This window comes from Falco punctatus, assembly GCF_963210335.1.
Source record: "Falco punctatus genome assembly, chromosome: 9".
NCBI lineage: Eukaryota > Metazoa > Chordata > Aves > Falconiformes > Falconidae > Falco > Falco punctatus.
The window spans coordinates 38,177,952-38,197,824 of record NC_137589.1 but is presented as its reverse complement, the minus strand read 5'-3'; the positions used below and the strand labels follow the sequence as shown (position 1 = coordinate 38,197,824).

Here is a 19,873-nt window from a genome sequence, read left to right as displayed (position 1 = left end):
CCTTTTCTCCATATAAACACCCCCAGTTCCCTCAGCTGCTCCCCATCAGCCTTGTGCTCCAGACCCCTCACCAGCCCCCTGCCTGGCTCTGGACATGTTCCAGCACCTCTACATCCCTCTTGAAGTGAGGGGCCCAAACCTGAACACAGTATTCAAGCTGCGGCATCATCAAAGCCGTTATAAGCTGTTAAGGCTTTGTTAATTTTCCTCAGGTACTCCTAGCAAGGCCACATTGTACTTGTGTATTAAGGTACCATTATGTATACGGCAACAGTGCAAATAATCAGGGCTGCATCAGGGATGACTCATAGTTCTATTTAAGAGCACCATGACATCTCTACATGCAAATCATTACCATCAGCCTCATATTTGAATTTGTTTGTGGCTCATGCGGAGCAGTGGACATGGACCCTGACCTGTGACACACTGGTGTGGGTGTAGTTAAATGGTCACGCATACTGAGAGTTTTGCTATCGGCCTGAGAATTACTTTACCGTTAGATAAAAAATGCCAGAGCCAGAGCTGGGAAAAAGTAGGGTTGCACCTTTGCATTTGGATAGTGAAGGGCTGGATGTAGCTGTTTACGTGAGCTCTTTGTTTACGTGAGCTCTTTATTTATGCCTGGCCTGCTTTGGTCCAGCAGCCAGGTGGGTGTTGCTGTTGAAGGTTCTGCCCTGAGCCTGCCAAGCTGCCGTCTGCCAGACAGGCTAAAGCACTAACCTGAATCCAGCTAATGGCCTCATGGATAAGATCCAAAGCTCTTTACAGCTCATAGTCAGTGCTCTGAACATGTGCATGCAAGTATTTATGGATACCCTGGATGGATATGGATTTCTTCTAGCTCATCCAGGACATCCACAAATAAGCATGCAAATATTTATTGATATCTTGAATAAGCTAGAAGCCTTGGAAGTTTAGGGGACTGTAAATCCCCTCTGTCTACCTTCCACAAGCAGTAGTGAGCACAATAACTACTCCACAGCGTGTGAAGAGGCAGTTCATTGCTCAATGCTCTGCATGCAAACTGGCCACAGAGGGGCAGTGGCTGGAGGTGCTGCCCTCCACACGTCTGGAATTGTCCACTGTCACTGGGGACAACAAGGAGCCCTACGCTGCCAAATTTCATGATGTACCAACTATTGCAACTACATCCATTTGTCTGTTTCTAGCAGATGATACTGCTAACATACTTTCAAGTCAAAACCGTGGAGCTGCTTCCCTGACTGCCCTGCACCTATGATATTTAGGTTGTAAGATGCTCAGGACAGATGCTGCTTCTTACTATGACCATTTTCACAGCTTTAGCTGAAAGAAAATTTGCTCTTACCTTGGCCTCTTGCAAAATCTGCCCCGGTGCCAGGCTGTTTGGAGGTAGCGCATCCCTCTCCAGACACAGCTACACAATCAGCAAGGCAGTTTGGATCTCCTCAGGTCTCCAGGGCTGTAGCCATTTCCAACCACACTGAGGAAACCTAGTAGCATAGGATTTCTTGGAAGGAATTTTTTATTACAGCTTTCAACACTGTCTTTCTTGACTTGCTGGTTAATTGTGTGACTGACTTACTTTTTGCCTTGCTGAGCAAAAGCTCTTCAAGTTTTGCTGTCAGGGATCCCTAGCCAGAAGGGCAGCAATCTGCCTGCTCTGCTGTAAGCCAGGTGACAACGGCTGCACGTGGGCTGTTGATCTTTTCTAATTGCTGCCACATCAGCATTCACATTAAGCTGTCTGAGCTGACGGTATGAAACTCCGTAATCCCTGCAAATTCCCCCCTCACCTGGACTCTTTGCATTCATGGTTCAGATTTACTGACCTTCTGTGAAAAGCTTTCAGAGGATAAATGCAGCGTGAATGGTTTGAGGGTTCCAGACCTCAGCGAAGGCATCACCTGCCTATGATCTCTAAGAATCTACTTTAGCAAGAACCGTACTGCTCAGAGCTGTTAGGCTGCCTGCTGGCACTCTCAGCATTACAGGTTGTCAAGGGGCTCACTAGTACCAGGTTGTGTATTAGGCGAAAACTAGGAGAGAGAATTATTCTGGAATACACAGTGCTTCTAAACTCTTCTGAATTGTGCTGAAATGGAGTGACCTGACCCGATGTGCCTGAGAACTTGCTATATAAAAGAACATAAACCACTCCATTTCACTGAAAATCCATCTGGGCTGGGGCAATCCCATCTCTCCAGGAACTGCAGGTGCTCTGGCAAGATGACGAAACAAAGGCGGTCAAACAGTGTTAGCATGTGTACCTTGCCCATCATCCCATAATATCCAGGGTTCCAGGACATTAAGGTTTGTATGCAAAAACTCTCTTTGCAATATATGATAACTACTACCTATTCTTCTATTAGAGTAATAATTCCTCTACTTCCTGGTAAGTTGATATTTGACTTTTTGGGCTGTGTTTTCATACAGAAAAACTTTACTTGAAATACTTTTATTCTGCTACATTGTTAAGTTGATTATTAGTTTTAAAATTGATAATTCATTTTTAAACCATTTTAAAAGTTTGAGGTAGGAAGGAGAGGTGACATTTTAGCCAAATTTTAGTGTTCTCCAATTCCCTAACTTACTCTGAAAGTACAACCGCTCTAGGCAAGGACATTAGACTGGCTGGTTCCCTCCCAGAATGAAGTGTGATGGGACAGTAAGAGATCAAAAACTTGCTTCCTTTTCTGTTTACATGGCATGCCCAACCCACTAGTTATCATCTGCGCTCAGTGTTTTTCATTCATTACTAGTAGGCAACATGCCAAGTGCTGATGATGGAGTACCCTACCGAGACGTTGCTGGGCTCTGAAACCAAATTTGTGGCTGGACCCTTAGCAAGTATCTAGACTTAATTAGCAGTTGTCAAAAACTGCATGAACAATGGCGCTTTTTTATACCAAAGACATTGTCAGGCATAATAAATGATTGCAAGATGTTCCATGATCCCACTGTGGCTGTCATTTACGTACAGTATAGTCTTTCTTTGTATTGATTTGAAACAGTAATATGGTATAAAACAGTTCTTTCAAGCTGAACTGCTAAGGTTTTTCAGAGAAAAAGCCATGGTCCAGTCTACCTTGGCGCATAGAAACCAGCTGCAGCTTGAGACAGGCTGGAGTGTCCTGGAATACCTGTGAGAAGGGTGGAAATGGCAAAGCAGTAACTTTGAAAACCCAGGGGACATTCAACTGTGGCTATGGAAAGGCAATCTTTTACATGATGAATTTCTAGCAAAATATTCTCTCACAGTCCATAGAAGGACTCACAGCATGGATGTTCCCTTGAAATCAACCTAAAGACACCCACTGATGTCAGCTGGGGCTGGGTCAAGTCTTTATTTGCCTATTCAAGTAACTCAGGTATTAATTTGGCTGGTTAGAAAGGAGAGAGACATCCTATGATGGGAAAGGAGCAGAAAACTCCATGTACATCTGTGATATGCTCCAGAGTAATAATAATAAACTTCATAGTTTTAAGACATAGAAATACATTGCATATGCAAATTGCAATTCTTGTAATAATACAGTGCACCTCAGCACAGTTATCTGGGAGTACGGAAAGGGGAAAAAGAAGAAAAAAATCTCTTACAAGTGGGATCTGGTTTTACCATGGGAGACAGCAGCTGTAGGCTAATGAGATTTGAAAAGGATAAACCTGAAGTTCTGTTAATATAGACAGGTGAGGGATTCTTTCAGAGAATTAGATTTTCAGAGAGGCTACACAAAATTGTGCCAGTACATCAGTCGGTAGGAGGTAAAAATGCTCAGCAGTGTTTAACCTCAGCCCAATGGACTTCTGCTCCAGAGAGGGATTGGTGACAAACTGCTAGGTCTTCAGGGAATTTGGATTAAGAACCTCAAACCTTCCCTAACAGCTGTTTACTGTATGGAATCACGTACTTAAGATCCTTTTGCTACTTAAGTCAGCATATTTTACTTCCGATTTCCTTCTCCCTTCTGCCCCCAACCCTGCCTCTCCCTCCCCCCCTATTTTAAATAGTTATCAAAAAATTATTCAGAAACTCCAGCCTTCAAACGACGTTTCCAGGATTTGGAAAGAGGAAAGAGGTCCTCACCACAGCTGAGTAATTTTCCAAGCAGAGCTTCATTAGTCCATTGCTTGGGGAGCTCTTCAAGAAGCTACTTGAAAGGCTGCCTGACAACTGGCAGTGGCTTCTATGACAAACCACTGGAAGAGTATTTCAGAGACAGGCTAATGGAGCTCAGGAACTATGAAAGAACCAGGTCCAACAGGAAGACGAAAGTATTTGCTGGTAAGAACCAGAACCCCTTCCTCACCCACAGAAGCTCTCAGCGTAGAGGCAGTTGCAGTGCTGTGGTAACGGCTGGGCATGGCAAGGAGAGCGAAGAGCCCTGCAGCTCAGCAAACCAAGGCAACAAAAAAGTGATCGAGCACAGTGATCAAGAGGAAACCCAGAATACCCTGGACCTCTTCGAGGGTGACTTCCTGGACATTTTGACAATGCACATCACTGTTCCCCTAGAAGCATTTCTGCAAAAAAAATGATACTGGAGCTGGTTACAGCTTTTCGTGCAGTCCTGAGCACTGGGAAGATTTGTTCCTGTTCAGCACCATAGTTCACGTATATCAGCCCACTCTGACACAGAAACGTGCTTGTTTGTGGGAGAAGATATTATCTCGTTTTGTGTTCTTGATTAACATTGCATATATCTGTTTTCGATTATTTTCTCCAAAGAATCAGTATAACTGAGACATAGTCATGACATGCAGAGAGCAGTGTTCTAAATACATGCACGTATTACTTGAATTCTTAAGTCGCCTTGGAAAAAGGTGATGAGCATCAGAGAAGCAGCTTGGTTTCCTATTGTGCAGTTTGTATTAGCTAATCTGAAGAAAGACTCACATATTCTGCCTAGTTGCTTTGCTTGTTTTAAGCCTTTTGGCTTTTATCATGTCACTTCAGCCTGATATTTACAGCGATGTTTTGCACAGACGCAAATAGTTGATGAGCAGTGATCAATTTTCACTTGTTGCCACATGTAATTACCAGGTGGATCATTGTAAGTGATTGATGCATGAAGAAGCAAACACAGACATAAGTTTTCTTTTAAATATGATCGACCATTATGGTTTCATTTGCAGACTCAAAAACCTTTGACTTAAAAACCACTACAAGAGGAAAAAATACTAGATTTCAATGAGAATGATGGAATTAAGTACAAAAGATGGCTCTTTCCCTCTTTGCTACTGTAAATACGGGAACAACATAACAAATCTCTAACATAATCTGAACTTCAATTTGTTTTTTGTATTTTAGTGTTTGTCATGGTCATCTAAGTATAGGATGTCAACTGCAGCTGAATCTTTTTATTACGTGAAATGCCAATATTTAATTCCAAGTACACCAACTGAGTATCAGACCCAAAGCAGGGCAATTATTTTAAGCTTCCAGCAAGGACTACTGCTGCCTGTGGTATCGTCGGCAATAAATTTCTCATTAAGGTGTTGGTTTGATCTGATGTTTCTCTCTTTGCTTTCAGACTTGCTTTAATGTAAGTTAACGAGTAAGCTATGCCCCTGGCTAGACCTCATCCCTTCCAGTGCTGACTTCTCTCCATCGCTTTTGCCTCCTTGTTCCTCCCATTTCTTCAGTCCTGGTGAAACTTGGCCAAGGTGTGTCTTGTCCCTTCTGCAGTTCATAATTCCCCTTTTCCCAATACTTACCTATTGGCAGAAATATTTCTTCTGCTGCACTGCCTCCTCAGCCCTCTGGCCTTCCATTTCTCTTCCAGAGTGAGTAAGTAAACATATGCGGAGAGGAGAGAACGGATTAAGGAATCTCTTATGCCCCCAGTCCCCTCAGAAACAACCAAGGGTTTCTCCCCTGAGAGGGAAAGGAAACTGAGAAGACTCATTCCACACCATATCCCTTCTCCAGTCCTGGGACTGACGGGATCTAAGGGAACTGAGCTGAGATACGGAGCACGCCCAGTCCTTTGTGTGTGGGAGAGAGCATCATATACTTGGGCTGAATGTATTTTTCAGAATTCACAGTTGCCTTACTGCTGCAAATGGAGGGAAGCAGCCAATTAGGTGAGATTTTCCCTGAAGGAAAATATTTCTTTTTAGGTTTAAATGGAAGTCTGAAACACATAATGTATTAGCAGATGCCATAGAGGGGATGCATCTGGTTTCCATTGTAAATCTGCCAGAGGTTAGTTTTTCCTCTAGGAGTGAATGCATAATAATAACATAGTATTATGTGAGGGCATAATAATAACAGTGCATAAGGACACGGAAACAGTATTAATAGAATGCAGGCAACCTTAGTTCTTTCTTTTCTTAAGCATGTGGCTTTGCACCCTTGAATGTGTGCTTTTGAAGTTCAGTTTTGCAAGTCACTTCCTACCTACAAGCTTTTTGAAAAAGGCAGTCTGCCTGCCCTTCTTCTCCTGGTATTTTAACCATTATCACACTGCAATGACCCCAGATTAGCAGGTCTGGAGCATCCCCAGCCTCTCTGCAGATAAGCTACCAGAGGTACATGGAGCCTTGCACTGTTAGGGTGCTGCTGATGTTTGCCAACAGCAGAGGAACAATCTTTCCTTGAATTAAGAAAAAAATCAGCAGTGATAAACTGTAATTAAAAAAAAAAGAAAATCAGGGAAAATTTACTCAAGTGTCTGTAAATGGGCTACTCAAGCTGCTCAGCCTCTGTGGCGGTTATTCTTCTCTACTTAGGACAAGTCAGACCACCAACATCTAATAGGCCCCATTTTAATTTTGATTGTTACTGTTTACCAAATATGAAATAGAATTACAAAACCCAACAAATTAAATTCTGACTTGGCAGAAACTTTTATTGTCTCCTCCCCTAGAAGCACCCCCATAGACTTCAAATTGCACAGTGAGGCCCATTTATGGTATTCTTCATCTGTAAAGAACCCTAAGGGATTAAAAAAGTTGACGTTTTTTTTTTAATTGGATTTCCTTCAAAGCAGCGTAATGACTTTCCTCTTACAAGCTGTGCATCTCACGCCAGAGATAGTGGAAAAGTCTAAGGAAGATTACATCTCCCAAGAGGGAACATATCTAGATGTTGCTGTACAGAAAGGACATCAAGTTACAGAGAGAACAAAACCACCAGGAGCTGTTAGAGGAGAAATAAAATTTCATCTCACATCCTCTCAGATTGTTAAAATCTTGTGAAAAATGGCTTGGGCTTGTTTGGAAAGTGATAATATGCATGACCTTAATTTATGCAGTCTATTACCTTAGGTTTTACTGAGTTTAGCTTTTGGATGTAGCTGCTGCTTTCATGCAGATAATCTGTTTTCACAATGTTCTTTCACGAAACTTGATGCGAACACTGTTTGCCATTAGCAGTCTCATAAAGATATTCTTTATGCCTCTTTGAAAAATTCTTTCTCCTCTTAAAGAAAAAGCACTGCACTGCTTTCCTCCCGGTGATTTTGCACCTACTCTTTATCTTTGTTTTAGATCTTTCCGTACGGAATATTGCAGAGCACACTTGGATGGTTGCTGTTGTTTTCCTTCTCAAAGCACTTTCCCTCTGCCTAATTGGAGCTTAGGTAAAGTCGTCTGTAGGGCCTCACAAATCAGACAGTGTTCAACTTCAAAAAAATAGTTCACGTCTTCTGGAGCCTGTGTCCCTAACAGTGATTTTGTCATCCTTTCCTTGAACTTACTTTTAAGGTCATCAGGAGCTGTGTTGGCCGAGGGTTTGCAGTGCGGAGGAAGGCTGGGGCTGGGAGGATGGAAGGCGGAGGGAGGACATCCCAGGGGAAACACAGTGTGCTTGCAGATGAGATTGTGAACCTCTGCAAAGGGAGGTACAACCTCAGTTTGGTTTTCAGTTCCCTCAATCTCTGTGAGGATGTGACGGGACAGAAAACACAAAAGACAGTAGTATTAAAACATACAAAGCCACAAAGGCATCTAGGAAGGTATGAGCTGTGTCCCACTCACTCTCATCATCTTCAAGAGCCCAAGGACTTGAGGAAGCTCCATTTGCTTACATGCCTCGTTAAAGCAAAACATATAGTCTTCATGTATTTAAATTAAGGAATTTATTAAAAAAAAACAAAGCCAAAAAAACAATTAAAACAGTGGTTTGATCTAGATACAGCAGCACTGTGACATTACTAGGACATTATGTACGAAGAATCCAAGCAGCCATAGAACACAGAAGCCTTTATCTTCAGTAACAATCTCAAAATGAAACTAGCTTCATCAAACAATGTTAAAGATCTCCCTGGAAAGAGAAACAAAACCAAACAGACCCTCCCCACCCCTAACCCTCTGGATACTAGAATGATTTTTTATTTTTTTTTGTACAATACCAACAGCCACTAGCTCTTCTAATTGAGAACACTTGCTTTAATTTATTACAAAAATGATCTGTTGACTCAGTTATGAAAGACAACTTTTAACATTGCTTTAAGAGTGTCTGCTCCTCTTATAGACTACAGTATTAGAAGTGCTTAAAAACATTTAGTTCTGGATATGCTCTTGAAATTCAATCAGAAGGATATTCTGTGTCTGTTTATATACCAAATATGATTTTTAGTTTTAAAGCAGGTGAAAAGACTAACCCTAATATGAAACTGCAATTTTACAATTTAATTATTAGTCAGATATGGGCAACCACATGATAATTCATGAAATCTTTAGGTCTATCTACATTTTCAGAAACACAAAATAAAGTTTTTACAACTTTCACCTTCAAAAGGCTAAAATGTTAAGTCTTTTAGAAGAGTGTCCAGTGTTTAACAGAAATGCAATTGAGGGAGACCGCATTCAATACACATGAAACATAACTCGTTTGAGCTTGCTGATAAACGTATCTAACAAACAGCTGCATGTGGGGTGATGAGAAAGGAAAACACATCTGTCATCCAGCCACTGCCTGAAATGTTTCTTCTCTGGGAGTGAAACTTCTCTACAGGACCGCTGATCCTCCAGAAAACCTGGAATTCCCCTTTGGAGCCTGCCGATCCCAGGCATGTGGTTGCCTCTTTTGTTTCCACAGCTGGGTGGTGAGGTGACCCAATGTTTGCCACGGATGCATCTTTGTGACTTCACACAGCATCTCACTTAATTGGTATCTAGGGATGCACTTGCAAGCTTGGCCAAAAAAGTTGAACCAATGAATGTTATTTTGTCCCTTCCTCATAACTATTTATTTCCAATACAAAATAAGAGGAAGTGTTTGTGTGAATGCCATAATTACTAGTTAGCTCTTAAATAAGAAATGAGTGCTTTAACATTTGCACTGTCATCTCATCTTCTGTTGGAGATGTCTTACAGAAGCGCAGTGCATTCTCCTTCAATATTTCTAAGGAACTAAGAAAAAAACAATAATAAAAAAGAGCCCTAATTCAATAAAAGCAGCTATATTAAGCCTATTTCACTTAAATAGTAATACAAAGAGTTGTTATTGATCTGTTCTGTGCACAGACTCCACAGTGCTTCCTATTGATAGACAGAGAGCATTCCTCCACGTTTCAGAATGGGAAAACAAAATTGCACAGAGGTTTGCCCAGGGCAGTGAAGAAAAACGTGGGCAGAATATGAATACAAACCACGGCTTCTGGCTCCAGTAAATAAACCAAGGAGAATACATATGTGCCATCAGTAATACTCATTTTAGTGAATAGGCAGTACTCTGTTTAAACGTGTTTCTGTCACAAAGCCCATTTGTCAGTACACTAGCTTTGCTGATCCAACTGCAGCAGCTTTTATTTGTATTATTGTGGAGATGTTTGGGGGAGGTAAGTGTTTAGTACTGTAGCATGTTGGCTTTCACCTTCTTTGGTGGTTTCCCTAAAGGAAATAATTTGCAAAATTCTCTGAACCAATTTCTTTCTCTTTTCTTTTTGCAGTTAAGGAAGAAAGTTATTACCAGCCTGCATCGCAATATTATTTATCATAAAAGAGACTGTGTTCCGCCCAGCACACAAAAGAGAAGAATTGTTTTAAACTTATGCAGACCTCCTCTCAGCTTTAGCACGAGGGTGTTAGTTATTATTATTCTTACTCTAAATAATTAGTAGCATTTTAAATTGCAGGTCATATCTGTGAAAGGCTTGAGATAGACAATTCTAGAATCTTTGTTTTCTGTGGAGCCACTGAAGAGACCGATTCTCCCAAATTTCACTGCCAAATGTAGGTCCCTGCAGCCAGAGACAGACTAGGGCCATCCCTGGGTGGGAAAGCCTTTCAGTCTGGACTTCTAGAGCTCCTACAGATAACTTCGTGCTTCATGCTACACACATGAAGGAAGACGGCCTACATCCCAAGGGGCAGACTAACCCAAGGATGTTCTTTCAAAGAAAAGTCCAGTCTTTTCAAATATTATATGGGAAATGCCTAGAAATGCCTGATGAATGACCTCCTCTGCACTGAGAGACTTAACAAGCAAGTATTACAAATACAATTAAAAAAAAATAATCACAACTAACTGTGGAGCAGAGGTTAAAACACCAGTATCTTGTCCACAATGAAGTCAGGTCCTGCAGCCACCTGCTCCATGGGTGTCCGTGAGAGTCAGCTGTGCTATCAGGGTGTGCATTTATTGCTCTTCCAGAAAAGCCTGCGTAGGGAACTCCTGACTGAGGCTCAGACACGTGGGAACAGAGACCTGCGTGGTGGCTGTCCATGCAGGCCGAGTGAACATCTACTTGCCTCATCAAACTGTTCCCTCTGACCCTCACAGAGATGATGTCCGAGCCGCGGGCCAGAGCCGATGCTAAATGTGACTTTGTGTGTGCAGTTTTCAAGTTACTCAAAACCTGTGAGCAACATACAATGAACGATGACGGAAGAATGTGCAGCGATGTGTGGTAAGAACTGCCATGGGACACTTGCTGAAGGTACACACGCTACGACAGTTTTCACACTGCCCTCCAGAGCTCACAGCTTGTCCGTCTCCCTTGCCCTGCCCATGGTTCTGTTGGCATTAGACTTGTTTCCTGGTTTTCTTTTTACCTGAGGCATCTCTGCTGAAAAAGGTCAAGAGCCACTGGATTTGCAATGCAAGGCTTCGACAGCTGAAGCAAAGAATTCAAGCTGGATCCTGAGGTCTGGTTGAACGACACAGAAGAATCAATGTCTTTGAATCAGACGCTTTACTGGGTCGGCTGAGTTTGATTCCCTGCTGCTGATGGCACTCTTAGCTTTAGTTTCTGGGGGAGGGGATGACTGCAAATTGAGATGGTATCACACTGGTTTTACAGGTGGCTGGTATTGTTTCTTACCTGCCAGTTACCAGGCATCCCTCACCAGTAGGGCCAGATGAATGCTGTGTATGGAATTCTGCCGCTCCCTAATGCTCAGTTTGATCTCCAGAGCCTGTTAGGTTTGGTTATTTTCACACCTTTCCAAGCTTCACAAGCAGGTTTTTGTTCAGAAACAACATCTGAGTCGTGGCCATTCTTGTAAAAAATCTGGTTTTAGATAATCCAGGACAAGAGTGCACATGTAAGAGTTTATTATTTGTTATTTTTTTCCTTCATTATCCCTTTGTTTAAAAAAGCCTCTCATCCAACTAGAGAGTGGGAAAAATGCTACAAGATTTAAGTGAACCTTGAGACACTGTAGAAAATGAATAGTAAACATCTGAATCATAAAAGCCTGTAAACTAAGTAGTGTACATCAGACCACTCAGTGAAGGTTTAAAAATAAAAAAAATCTTACATAATTCAGGATCAGATTTCTGATTCTTAAAAATCAAGTTTGCTCATCTGTCTATTTAAAACAAGCAACGAGATCTGAACGTATGCATTTTTTGGAAAGAAATCCTATGGTAATTGGAAAGGAGATACAGAAAATTAATCAGTCTGGAAAGCTATTAAAGAACTACTTTCTGCTCCTTTGTTACGTGCAAGAGCACCTCAAAAACAGTTCACTTGGAATCATAATACTAAAAATGTCGTTGCAAATACTCTCCAAGTTACAACATTGTATAATGAAATCTTTTTTTTCCAGAGTTCCTGAACATCCATGGTTCCCAGTGTTTTTTTAAATTTGCCTCCCCAAAGCCAGATGCCAAGTGTCCATGGAAGCCTGGCTGTGTGGGGCACTGCCTGGGCAGGGCTTCAGCCTTGAGTTATGGGCTCAGATTGCACCTGGTCACCAGTCGAAGTGGGAGGACTGTGGTCCTACTCCAGTCTTGAGTGCAAGGTGAGCTGAATAATAAAATAATAATAAAAAAAGAAAGAAACAATAAAAAAGAAAATCCTATAGGTTTTGTTGTTGTAGGCAAACCCTGACTAGAAGATTTCTAGGACTGTTCATTATCACTAGTGATGTATAATATTGATTGGATCTTTTCAGGGCTTGGGTACTGAAAGAGCACAACAGTTCTGCTGTCCCAGCATCATAATACTGTGTAAAGTTTGTCAGACAGGATAGCAACACTTTAAGGATGTGGCATGAAATATCCCTCAGCTGGTATTGTTTTCTGTCTCTCCCCTCACCCACTGACTGCTCCCAAGGAGCTGGGATCCAGAGGGACTGCATCCCAGGCTTGATGCTTCAGGTGCACATAAGCATCCTTCCTCCATAACATCTTGAGGATTCAGGATATCTGCCTCTATCCTTCAAGTATCAGGACTCAATGAAAACAGCTCTTGTCATTCGAGGACTTTGCACCGATCATGTGTGTCCACTGCTAGGGTCCTAGAGGTGCTTGCCCAAGGAACTGCCCCAGCTGAAAGGAGAGCAGGAGAAGGCACGTACATAACTGTCATTCACTATTGTCATAAAAAAGTCATCCACCACTAGTTAAGGCTGATAGCATCTATAATCTATATTTGCAATTTGTTCACCTGCTTTCAGTAAAGGGTTTGTTGTTATTAAGATTCTATCTCCCAAGTGGGAGATGGTAAAAAAGGAAACTTTAGTCTTCATATGCCATAACATGTAGGAGATGAAGCCCTTGGGACAACAGCTGCAGTTTTATCAGATTTATCCAATGAAATACTTATGGGCTAAGCCTTCCCCCAACCATCTTTTTTCCTTCTTCATGGCAGTAGGTAGATATTATCAGCCACGTTTTTCTGATGGGGGAATATGCTTGTCTGTTGCTGCAAAGTGATGCAATGGCAGTAGTGGTAAAAAGAGCTTAGCCTTTCACTCTACCCTGCATCCAGCACCCTCTTCCTCTAGCATCAGTGTAGAGGCTGAAATCAATTGAGGGTACACAAAAATGTTGTATACCATGCTGTTAGAAGATGTCTTAGAGTGACAGAACCAAATTGGAATTGCACACCATTTGCAGCTCTCTAAGAAGAACTAAGATGTGTGTCTTGTCTCATCTGGGGTACACTGATACACTCAGTTGTCTGGCTAAGATCTGGTCCTCCACTTCTCACCTATATTTCTTGAAAGCAGGTGAAATCCCACATGTCATTGAAGAAGGTCTGAAAACCTCCCAGAGCAAGTCTTCATCCAGAGCGTGCTCAAGTGACTGATCAGATTCCTGCTGACTTTACGTCAGGCCATGAGAACAGACCTGGAGGCAATAGCCCTATCTGTGCATAGTGGCTTTCACCTCTGCAATATTTCATTCCCCTCCTATCAGGAAGCTGAAACCATTATAGATTTAGTTTATAGCAGAAACACAGAGAGAAAATTACTCAAAAATCTCATCTATTACTGTCTTTCTAAAATCTTGTATCTTCCATAAGATCTGCAATGCCATCATCTGACATGGGAGAGTGGCTGAAGCTCTCCCTGACCACCAATACAGGGGAAAGGAATTTCTGGACCACACTGATCTGCAGGAAAAAGAGGAACAACTTCTAGGTGATATTACGTTACACTTTACACAGTTTTACTACATGTCTACTAATGACCAGGAAAACTAGAGGCTTTTGAAATGATGTGGACTTGCATCTTTACGTACTTTACTCCTGCTAAAGGCACCAAAGCCTCATCTCCTCTTCTTGACTTTTCCCTGTCAGCTGCTTTGTGCAAATCCTGTCCCTGTTCTATCTCTCTCCCTCATGATCTCAAGCTGTTTTAGTATGCAATTCCCCTGTCTTTCTTACTCAGACATTTGCTACTACTGACCTGCATCTTTTCACCCTTCTGCATCGGACAGATAGAACATATATGTGATAACCTAATGAATTTTGGCTATTAAGACTTCCACTGGAACAGTTTTTCCTTGTACCGTGGGATAACTGCACTACTCTCTAACAGGGTTTTAGTCACGCCACGCTGACCTTCAGGTATTCCTGATGGCCCAAAGGTGCAGAATCATCAGTATACTCCAGCCGACACCATAAAGGGCATGGTGAACCAACATGTCGAGCTATAGAGATCCTGTCTGCACTTGGGGGGACAAAGGCTTTCCAAATTCTGTTGAAGGGAAGTAACCATATTTTTCATCTGGTGTTCTTAATAGTAATTGATAGTGGCATACTTGAGAAGAGCATGACTCTGACTCTTGAGGTACTGCTACCGAACCTGAACGATTCTGTTTATACTGGTGGGAACAACGTTTTTATCAGTCGTTAAAGGATCCTGGACAAAGAATGATGGAATCAAAAGTGGGAGGTATTATTTCATAACTGACATTTGGTTCAATTGAGGGGATGCATCATGGAGTGTTTGGCATGACACATGCAAGTACTCTAAGCGCAGACACAACCTATAGGTTCTGCTACTGCTCAAAAGCACCTCAGATGCCACTCTGAACCTCCACAGCTCAGCTTTAGAAAGCTGTCATGAATCTTACAGTCAGCACAAACCAGTCTAATGGATTTCTCTCTTGCTACCCATTTGATATGAGCAACTGTGGAAAAGCCTTGGACTTCTGATGCAGCATAGAGAACAGTTCGAGTTTTGCTTTCATTTCAGCAGGTGCAGGTTTCAAGTCCTTCAAAAACATGGCCATTTGCTGTCCCGGTCACCTCTCACTCAGCTTTGTTCTTTCTGTCATTAGAAACAGCACAAAACTAGTGAAGGAGAGGGACTTAAAACAGGGTTCCCTTTCTAAGAACTTTTTGATGAGCTAACAAGGTAAGTAAGTGCAAATCTCAGCTGCGCTGGTCCCATGGCATCACGAACCTTAGGCAGAGCAAGTAGCATTCTTGAATGCATCAAAATCTTGTCTTTTAGCATTCAATGCGAGACACTACAAACTAATGAAGAGGAGAAATGTATGCAGTGTTGCTGTAAACCAAATATACAGATGTAAAATAATTAAGAATAAACTGTTTCATAAAAATGCATGTCAGTAAAACCCAGTCTGATAAAGTGATTTATGAATAATTTTCTAGAATTACTAAAAAGAATGATTTCTCATTTGAGGCTCTGGAAGTCTTGAGTCACATTTTTTTTCTTTTAAAAAAATGTCTTAAAACACATGGCTTTACAGCTGCTGCTTGGAAAATATACACCTCCAAAGTCTGACTTTCATTTAAATACAAATGTACAAAATGTAAACTGAGACAATAGAGAAATTTACAAAACTTTTCTTTAAAAATAATAAAGACAAAATTCAGTTCTAGTATGATGCTATTTAAATACGTGCAAGTAGTCATGTTCATTGAATTTCTATTGCAATGTTCTAAATAGACAAATTTGATTCACACAGTCTTGAGTGCCACCTCCAAAAACAGACCTGAGTGGAAAATTCTTCTTAAAATGCGAGGCTCCACTGGAAGGAATGGATAGAAAATCTCCATTTCGGGAGATCCTTTTTTTTTTTTTTCACTCAACGGTGGAGGCTCTCTCATCCATAGAAGCTCCATAGATTATAGTGGAAGGATGCAACATGTTGTTTCATAAAACCGAGCTGGAACTAGCTGCTTCCAGTGGAGTTTGAACTTACGTGATTTGAATTTATGTGGTGATTTAAACTGGCCTTTGAATTTGGAGAACTCTTTGAATTGTTCTGATGCTGTACAAAGGGAAAGACAATGACAATTAGGTTCCCAAAATATGCCATGCTTTCTTGTAGTCCAACACTGTTCATTTTACGGTGACAACATACTGATTGGACTGCAACATTGTTGTTTAAAGATCTTTGGATATAAAATATTCCTCACTTTCTTATTCTCTCTAGGTCAGGAGGACCATGGCAATTCTTGAGGCATGCAGTGAAGAAGACTCACCTAAGCTCCAGGAGTCAAATCAATTCACTGCAAAATGTCAGTATCTGCTAAATCTGACTAATACAGAGGATACCTGCCAATGTTCAGGCATGGTTTTAACCCTGCAGAAACAGACTGGTTTAAGAATGTTATTTAGATTTGCAAGTAGTGCCATGGTGCCTCATGCAAGCTGTACATCACGTAGTATCAGGTCTGCTCTCTTTTCTAGTGTCTTGGTTTCCTGCCATGACTACTTCACTCAAAATCTGCATTTTCTTTTTTTTTTTTTTTAAACACATAAATCCAGGATTTTCACAAGGAACTTATTAAAACCATCTAACCATTTCAAAAGGCATTTCAGCGTACCACTGAAAAATAGGTTTTCAACTGCCAGAAACAAAGTTCAGGAACAACACTGGAACTTCTGGTGGTAAAAAGATGACAAGGGGTAGATGGGAATCCTGGGATATGCGGTATTAGTCAGGAAATTACCAGGTAACTGAGACAGCCAGCCCTCTCTAAGATGCACCGTCTTTCTCCTAGCAAAAATATCACCAAAACATGGCTGTGACACTGGGCATCTATGGGACCTTCCTTGTCTTAGTCATAAAAGATCTCACCTGTCGTTTAAATATTCTCTGTAGCAATCCTTTCTTGGGTGGCTCTGGGGGGTAGCTTTTGTTTAGATCTGGTGAAATTGTACCATTTGGTCCAAATACATTCAGTTCTTTGAAACACTCTGTTTCTATCATCTAGCGGAACACAGTAAAAAAAAAAAAACAAATTATATATCTGCATTAAATACATTCCAGTAGTACTAGGTTGTTCAAAGTCAGGATCAGGACCAGCAGCTTGAGCAATACGTTAGGAGAGTTAACAGTTGAATTCCTGCTGGTGGCTGTAGAAGGCAAATAGGATACATAAGTAAGGATGGAGTTTGCACATCAGTCTTATTAGAAGTTGCCCCATAAAAGCTTTCTGCTCTTTAGCACTGTGGAGAATATTGGGTAAAGATGGGCGTACTCACAAAATACCAGTTATCAGCACCCCTCTGCCTAAGTGGATCTGCTCTTTGATCCAGAGTTGGATTACAAAATCCACTGTTGGCTGTGTTTTGGTATCAAACAGAAAGACTGCAATCTGGAAAACCTGGAGTGGTTCAAGGGTTTGAACTGCTGCAGCTGGGACCCGCTGCAGGTATAAGACAACAAGTGAGATCAAGATCACCAATGGAGGAGCCTTCTGCTGGGAATTCTGGCCATTCCATGGAAGTTCCTGAGGGCTGCTGTCAAAACACCTCTGTGGAAATCCAGGAGGAGGAAGTACAGGAAGATCCTTGCCAATTTACACAAATAAGCAGAGCCAACAGATACAGTCACCTGAACCTGACATCTGTGGTACATTATAGATCTTGAAAGAGGCCATTTGTAACTTATGAAAGCATTAGAGTCTGGCAAGTTATCCAGTAGCTGTAGATTACTGGAAATATACAGCTCCTCTTAAACCATCTGTGTTAGGAGTTTTATTGGAGTGATTTTACTATGATACATCCTTACCTCATTTTGCCATGGAATAGACACTGATCCTGTGGAAAACTTGGAATAGAAATCATCATCTGTTTGGTCCAGGTTAACTCCTTTCACTGTGGAGAATTGTTCGATGTCTAACACATCCTTGCAGTATACTGCTCTGGGCTATCTCAGCAGAAAAAAGAAAAAACACAGCAAGAGAAAAAATATTTTGGAGTCTGATCATGTGCTTTCATTCACAGATCCAGTCAAGTGAGAATGCCTAACAACAAGTGACTATCAGCATCCTGCTTCTCTAGACTTGCTCTGCCCGCATGTTTATCATCAAAGGCTGACTTCACTTTAAGCATGTTAAGCTTCCCATTTTGAAGTCCTTAAAGCATCAGTGCAGCCAAAGTGGGTTTTAGTCGTCCATGTAGCATACGATTATGAGGTGAGAGGAGAAGGACAGAAAGAGCAAGAAACCAAAAAATCAAATCCTTCAGTGGTCTTTTAGAGAGGGAACAATAGAAAACAAGAATGTTTATGAGTGACACACTGGAGACAGCTTTGAAAAGGGACCTCAGACAGAAGTGTCCTACCCAGATAGCTGTGGACTTCGCAGCTTAGAAGTTTAAAGGAATACATGCTAATTGCTAAAGAAAACAGAATAGGTTTGTCATTTTTCCACTATTTTTATTAATAGCTCAGCTGCTGGAAGGTGTCCAGAATCACCTCTATTAACTCTTTTAACTTGGCTGCATTTCCTCAAATAGTCAAATGGCTTTGCCTTTTTAAACTACTTAATTTTCTGGGATGACAGACAGGACTCTTTGCAGTGATGCTGCTACCTCATATTCCAGCAGTCAGCCACGGAAAGCAGAAACAGTCATCACTGGCTACCTGTCATAATGCGGTCACCTGCACGTCTAGAGAGCTCCCATCTACAACACAGTCACCCTTCGATGCACAGGAATTATTGAGGGGTGGCTCGTGGGACTAGCCTGACCTGCTGAACTCAAGCACGTGTTGAATTCTGCTGTCTACATATGGCACCATGACTGCACGGCCCAGGGGCCCAACCATGCAGTATTTTATCTAGATGTGAGCAGTGTGACCAAACAAATCAAGCTGCTCCCTGACAGAAGTCCTGTTTGCTGGAGGCTGCTGCATCCCTGCTCATTCCTGACAGCTGCAATTCACAATATTTTTGTGGAGACAGAGTAGCCCAGAAGAGGATGGAGGTTGTATTACAACCTCTGCCATTGGCTATATAGCTTTGGGTGATTCAGCTGACTTCAGTAAAGACATGGAAATCTATGGATGAAGTGCCAAATAAATTAAATTAGGGGCAGCTCTTGAGTTCCCAATAAATAGCCATAAAAATTTATGTGCCTCTGCTTTAGCAAATATGTCTATAAGAGGTGCCTTCTAGGCCTTACATGCCATGGTTAAGCTTTTAATATACTCTGGCGGATCCCAGATTTGAGCCCAGAATTTTCGAATTTTCTACATCAGAAAGAAATAGTAGCTTGTCTCCTATTTCTTCCCACTAAAGCAGGTCGTAACACCATGGGCTAATTGGCAGGAATAACTAGGCCGCATAGTAAAATGTAAAGCAAAACCAGAGCAGCTAAAGTAAACTTTCGTAGCGTTCAAACCACTTTGGTTTGGTGGAGTTCGCAGCAACATGAATGAGAGCTGCCAAGATGTTACTTTCCTTAATACATTAAAATGGCAGTGTTTACTTAGAACCATATGGGAACTTTAAGGATAGACGGTATAGCCAGAAAAAGAGCCTGCAGGAGGAAAATAATCAGATAACTCTGTGCACTGGGGTAGAGGCTGATACCACAAAAGTGTGGAAAAAGTTTTGTTATTGCCAATGCAACAAAGCCTTTCAGTATGTGCAAGGCTGGTGTGTAAACCTGGGCAAGGACTCCGTGTTGGGTTCTGTGCCCTGTGAACACTAACAAGTTCAAAACGTTCGCTCAGCCCAAGTTGCCTCCTCTGCTTGAGGTAACACTTGATAGCTGAACTTGGTCCAGACTCTCTGTAAACGAATGCCTGCTTTCATAATGATCCAGTCCATTCCTCCGTTCCATAAAGCTTTAGACTTTGTAATTCTGGTTTCACCTCAGCATACGTATCTGTGTATCTGTATGCATAAATGTGGCTTTCATTGCTGGTTGTTCTGAGCACCACCTGGTTCAAAGCATACTTACTCACACTGCTGCTGCGGATAAGGGAATGCAAAGTTTCCCA

At 41.6% G+C, this 19,873-nt stretch overlaps 1 protein-coding gene and 1 long non-coding RNA gene across 3 annotated transcripts in view; one reads left to right on the top strand and one right to left on the bottom strand.

Annotated features, from left to right (window-relative positions):
- The first annotated feature begins 2,180 nt into the window (after positions 1 to 2,180).
- LOC308069258 lies at positions 2,181 to 8,401 on the top strand. Its single transcript, XR_013930324.1, has 2 exons — positions 2,181 to 2,292; positions 5,514 to 8,401. It is a non-coding gene; the product is annotated as an uncharacterized lncRNA (long non-coding RNA).
- Positions 8,402 to 15,463: 7,062 nt separating this feature from the next.
- Positions 15,464 to 19,873, bottom strand: part of GRK5 (G protein-coupled receptor kinase 5) — a 162,162-nt gene continuing 157,752 nt past the window's right edge. For both annotated transcript variants that reach the window (XM_080401226.1, XM_080401227.1), the window contains 3 exons: positions 17,657 to 17,794; positions 16,721 to 16,852; positions 15,464 to 15,907 (listed from right to left, as the gene is read on the bottom strand). In XM_080401226.1, coding sequence (XP_080257352.1) covers positions 15,809 to 15,907; positions 16,721 to 16,852; positions 17,657 to 17,794 — 369 coding nt within the window. In that variant the 3' untranslated portion in view covers positions 15,464 to 15,808. The remainder of the gene's footprint in view (positions 15,908 to 16,720; positions 16,853 to 17,656; positions 17,795 to 19,873) is intronic.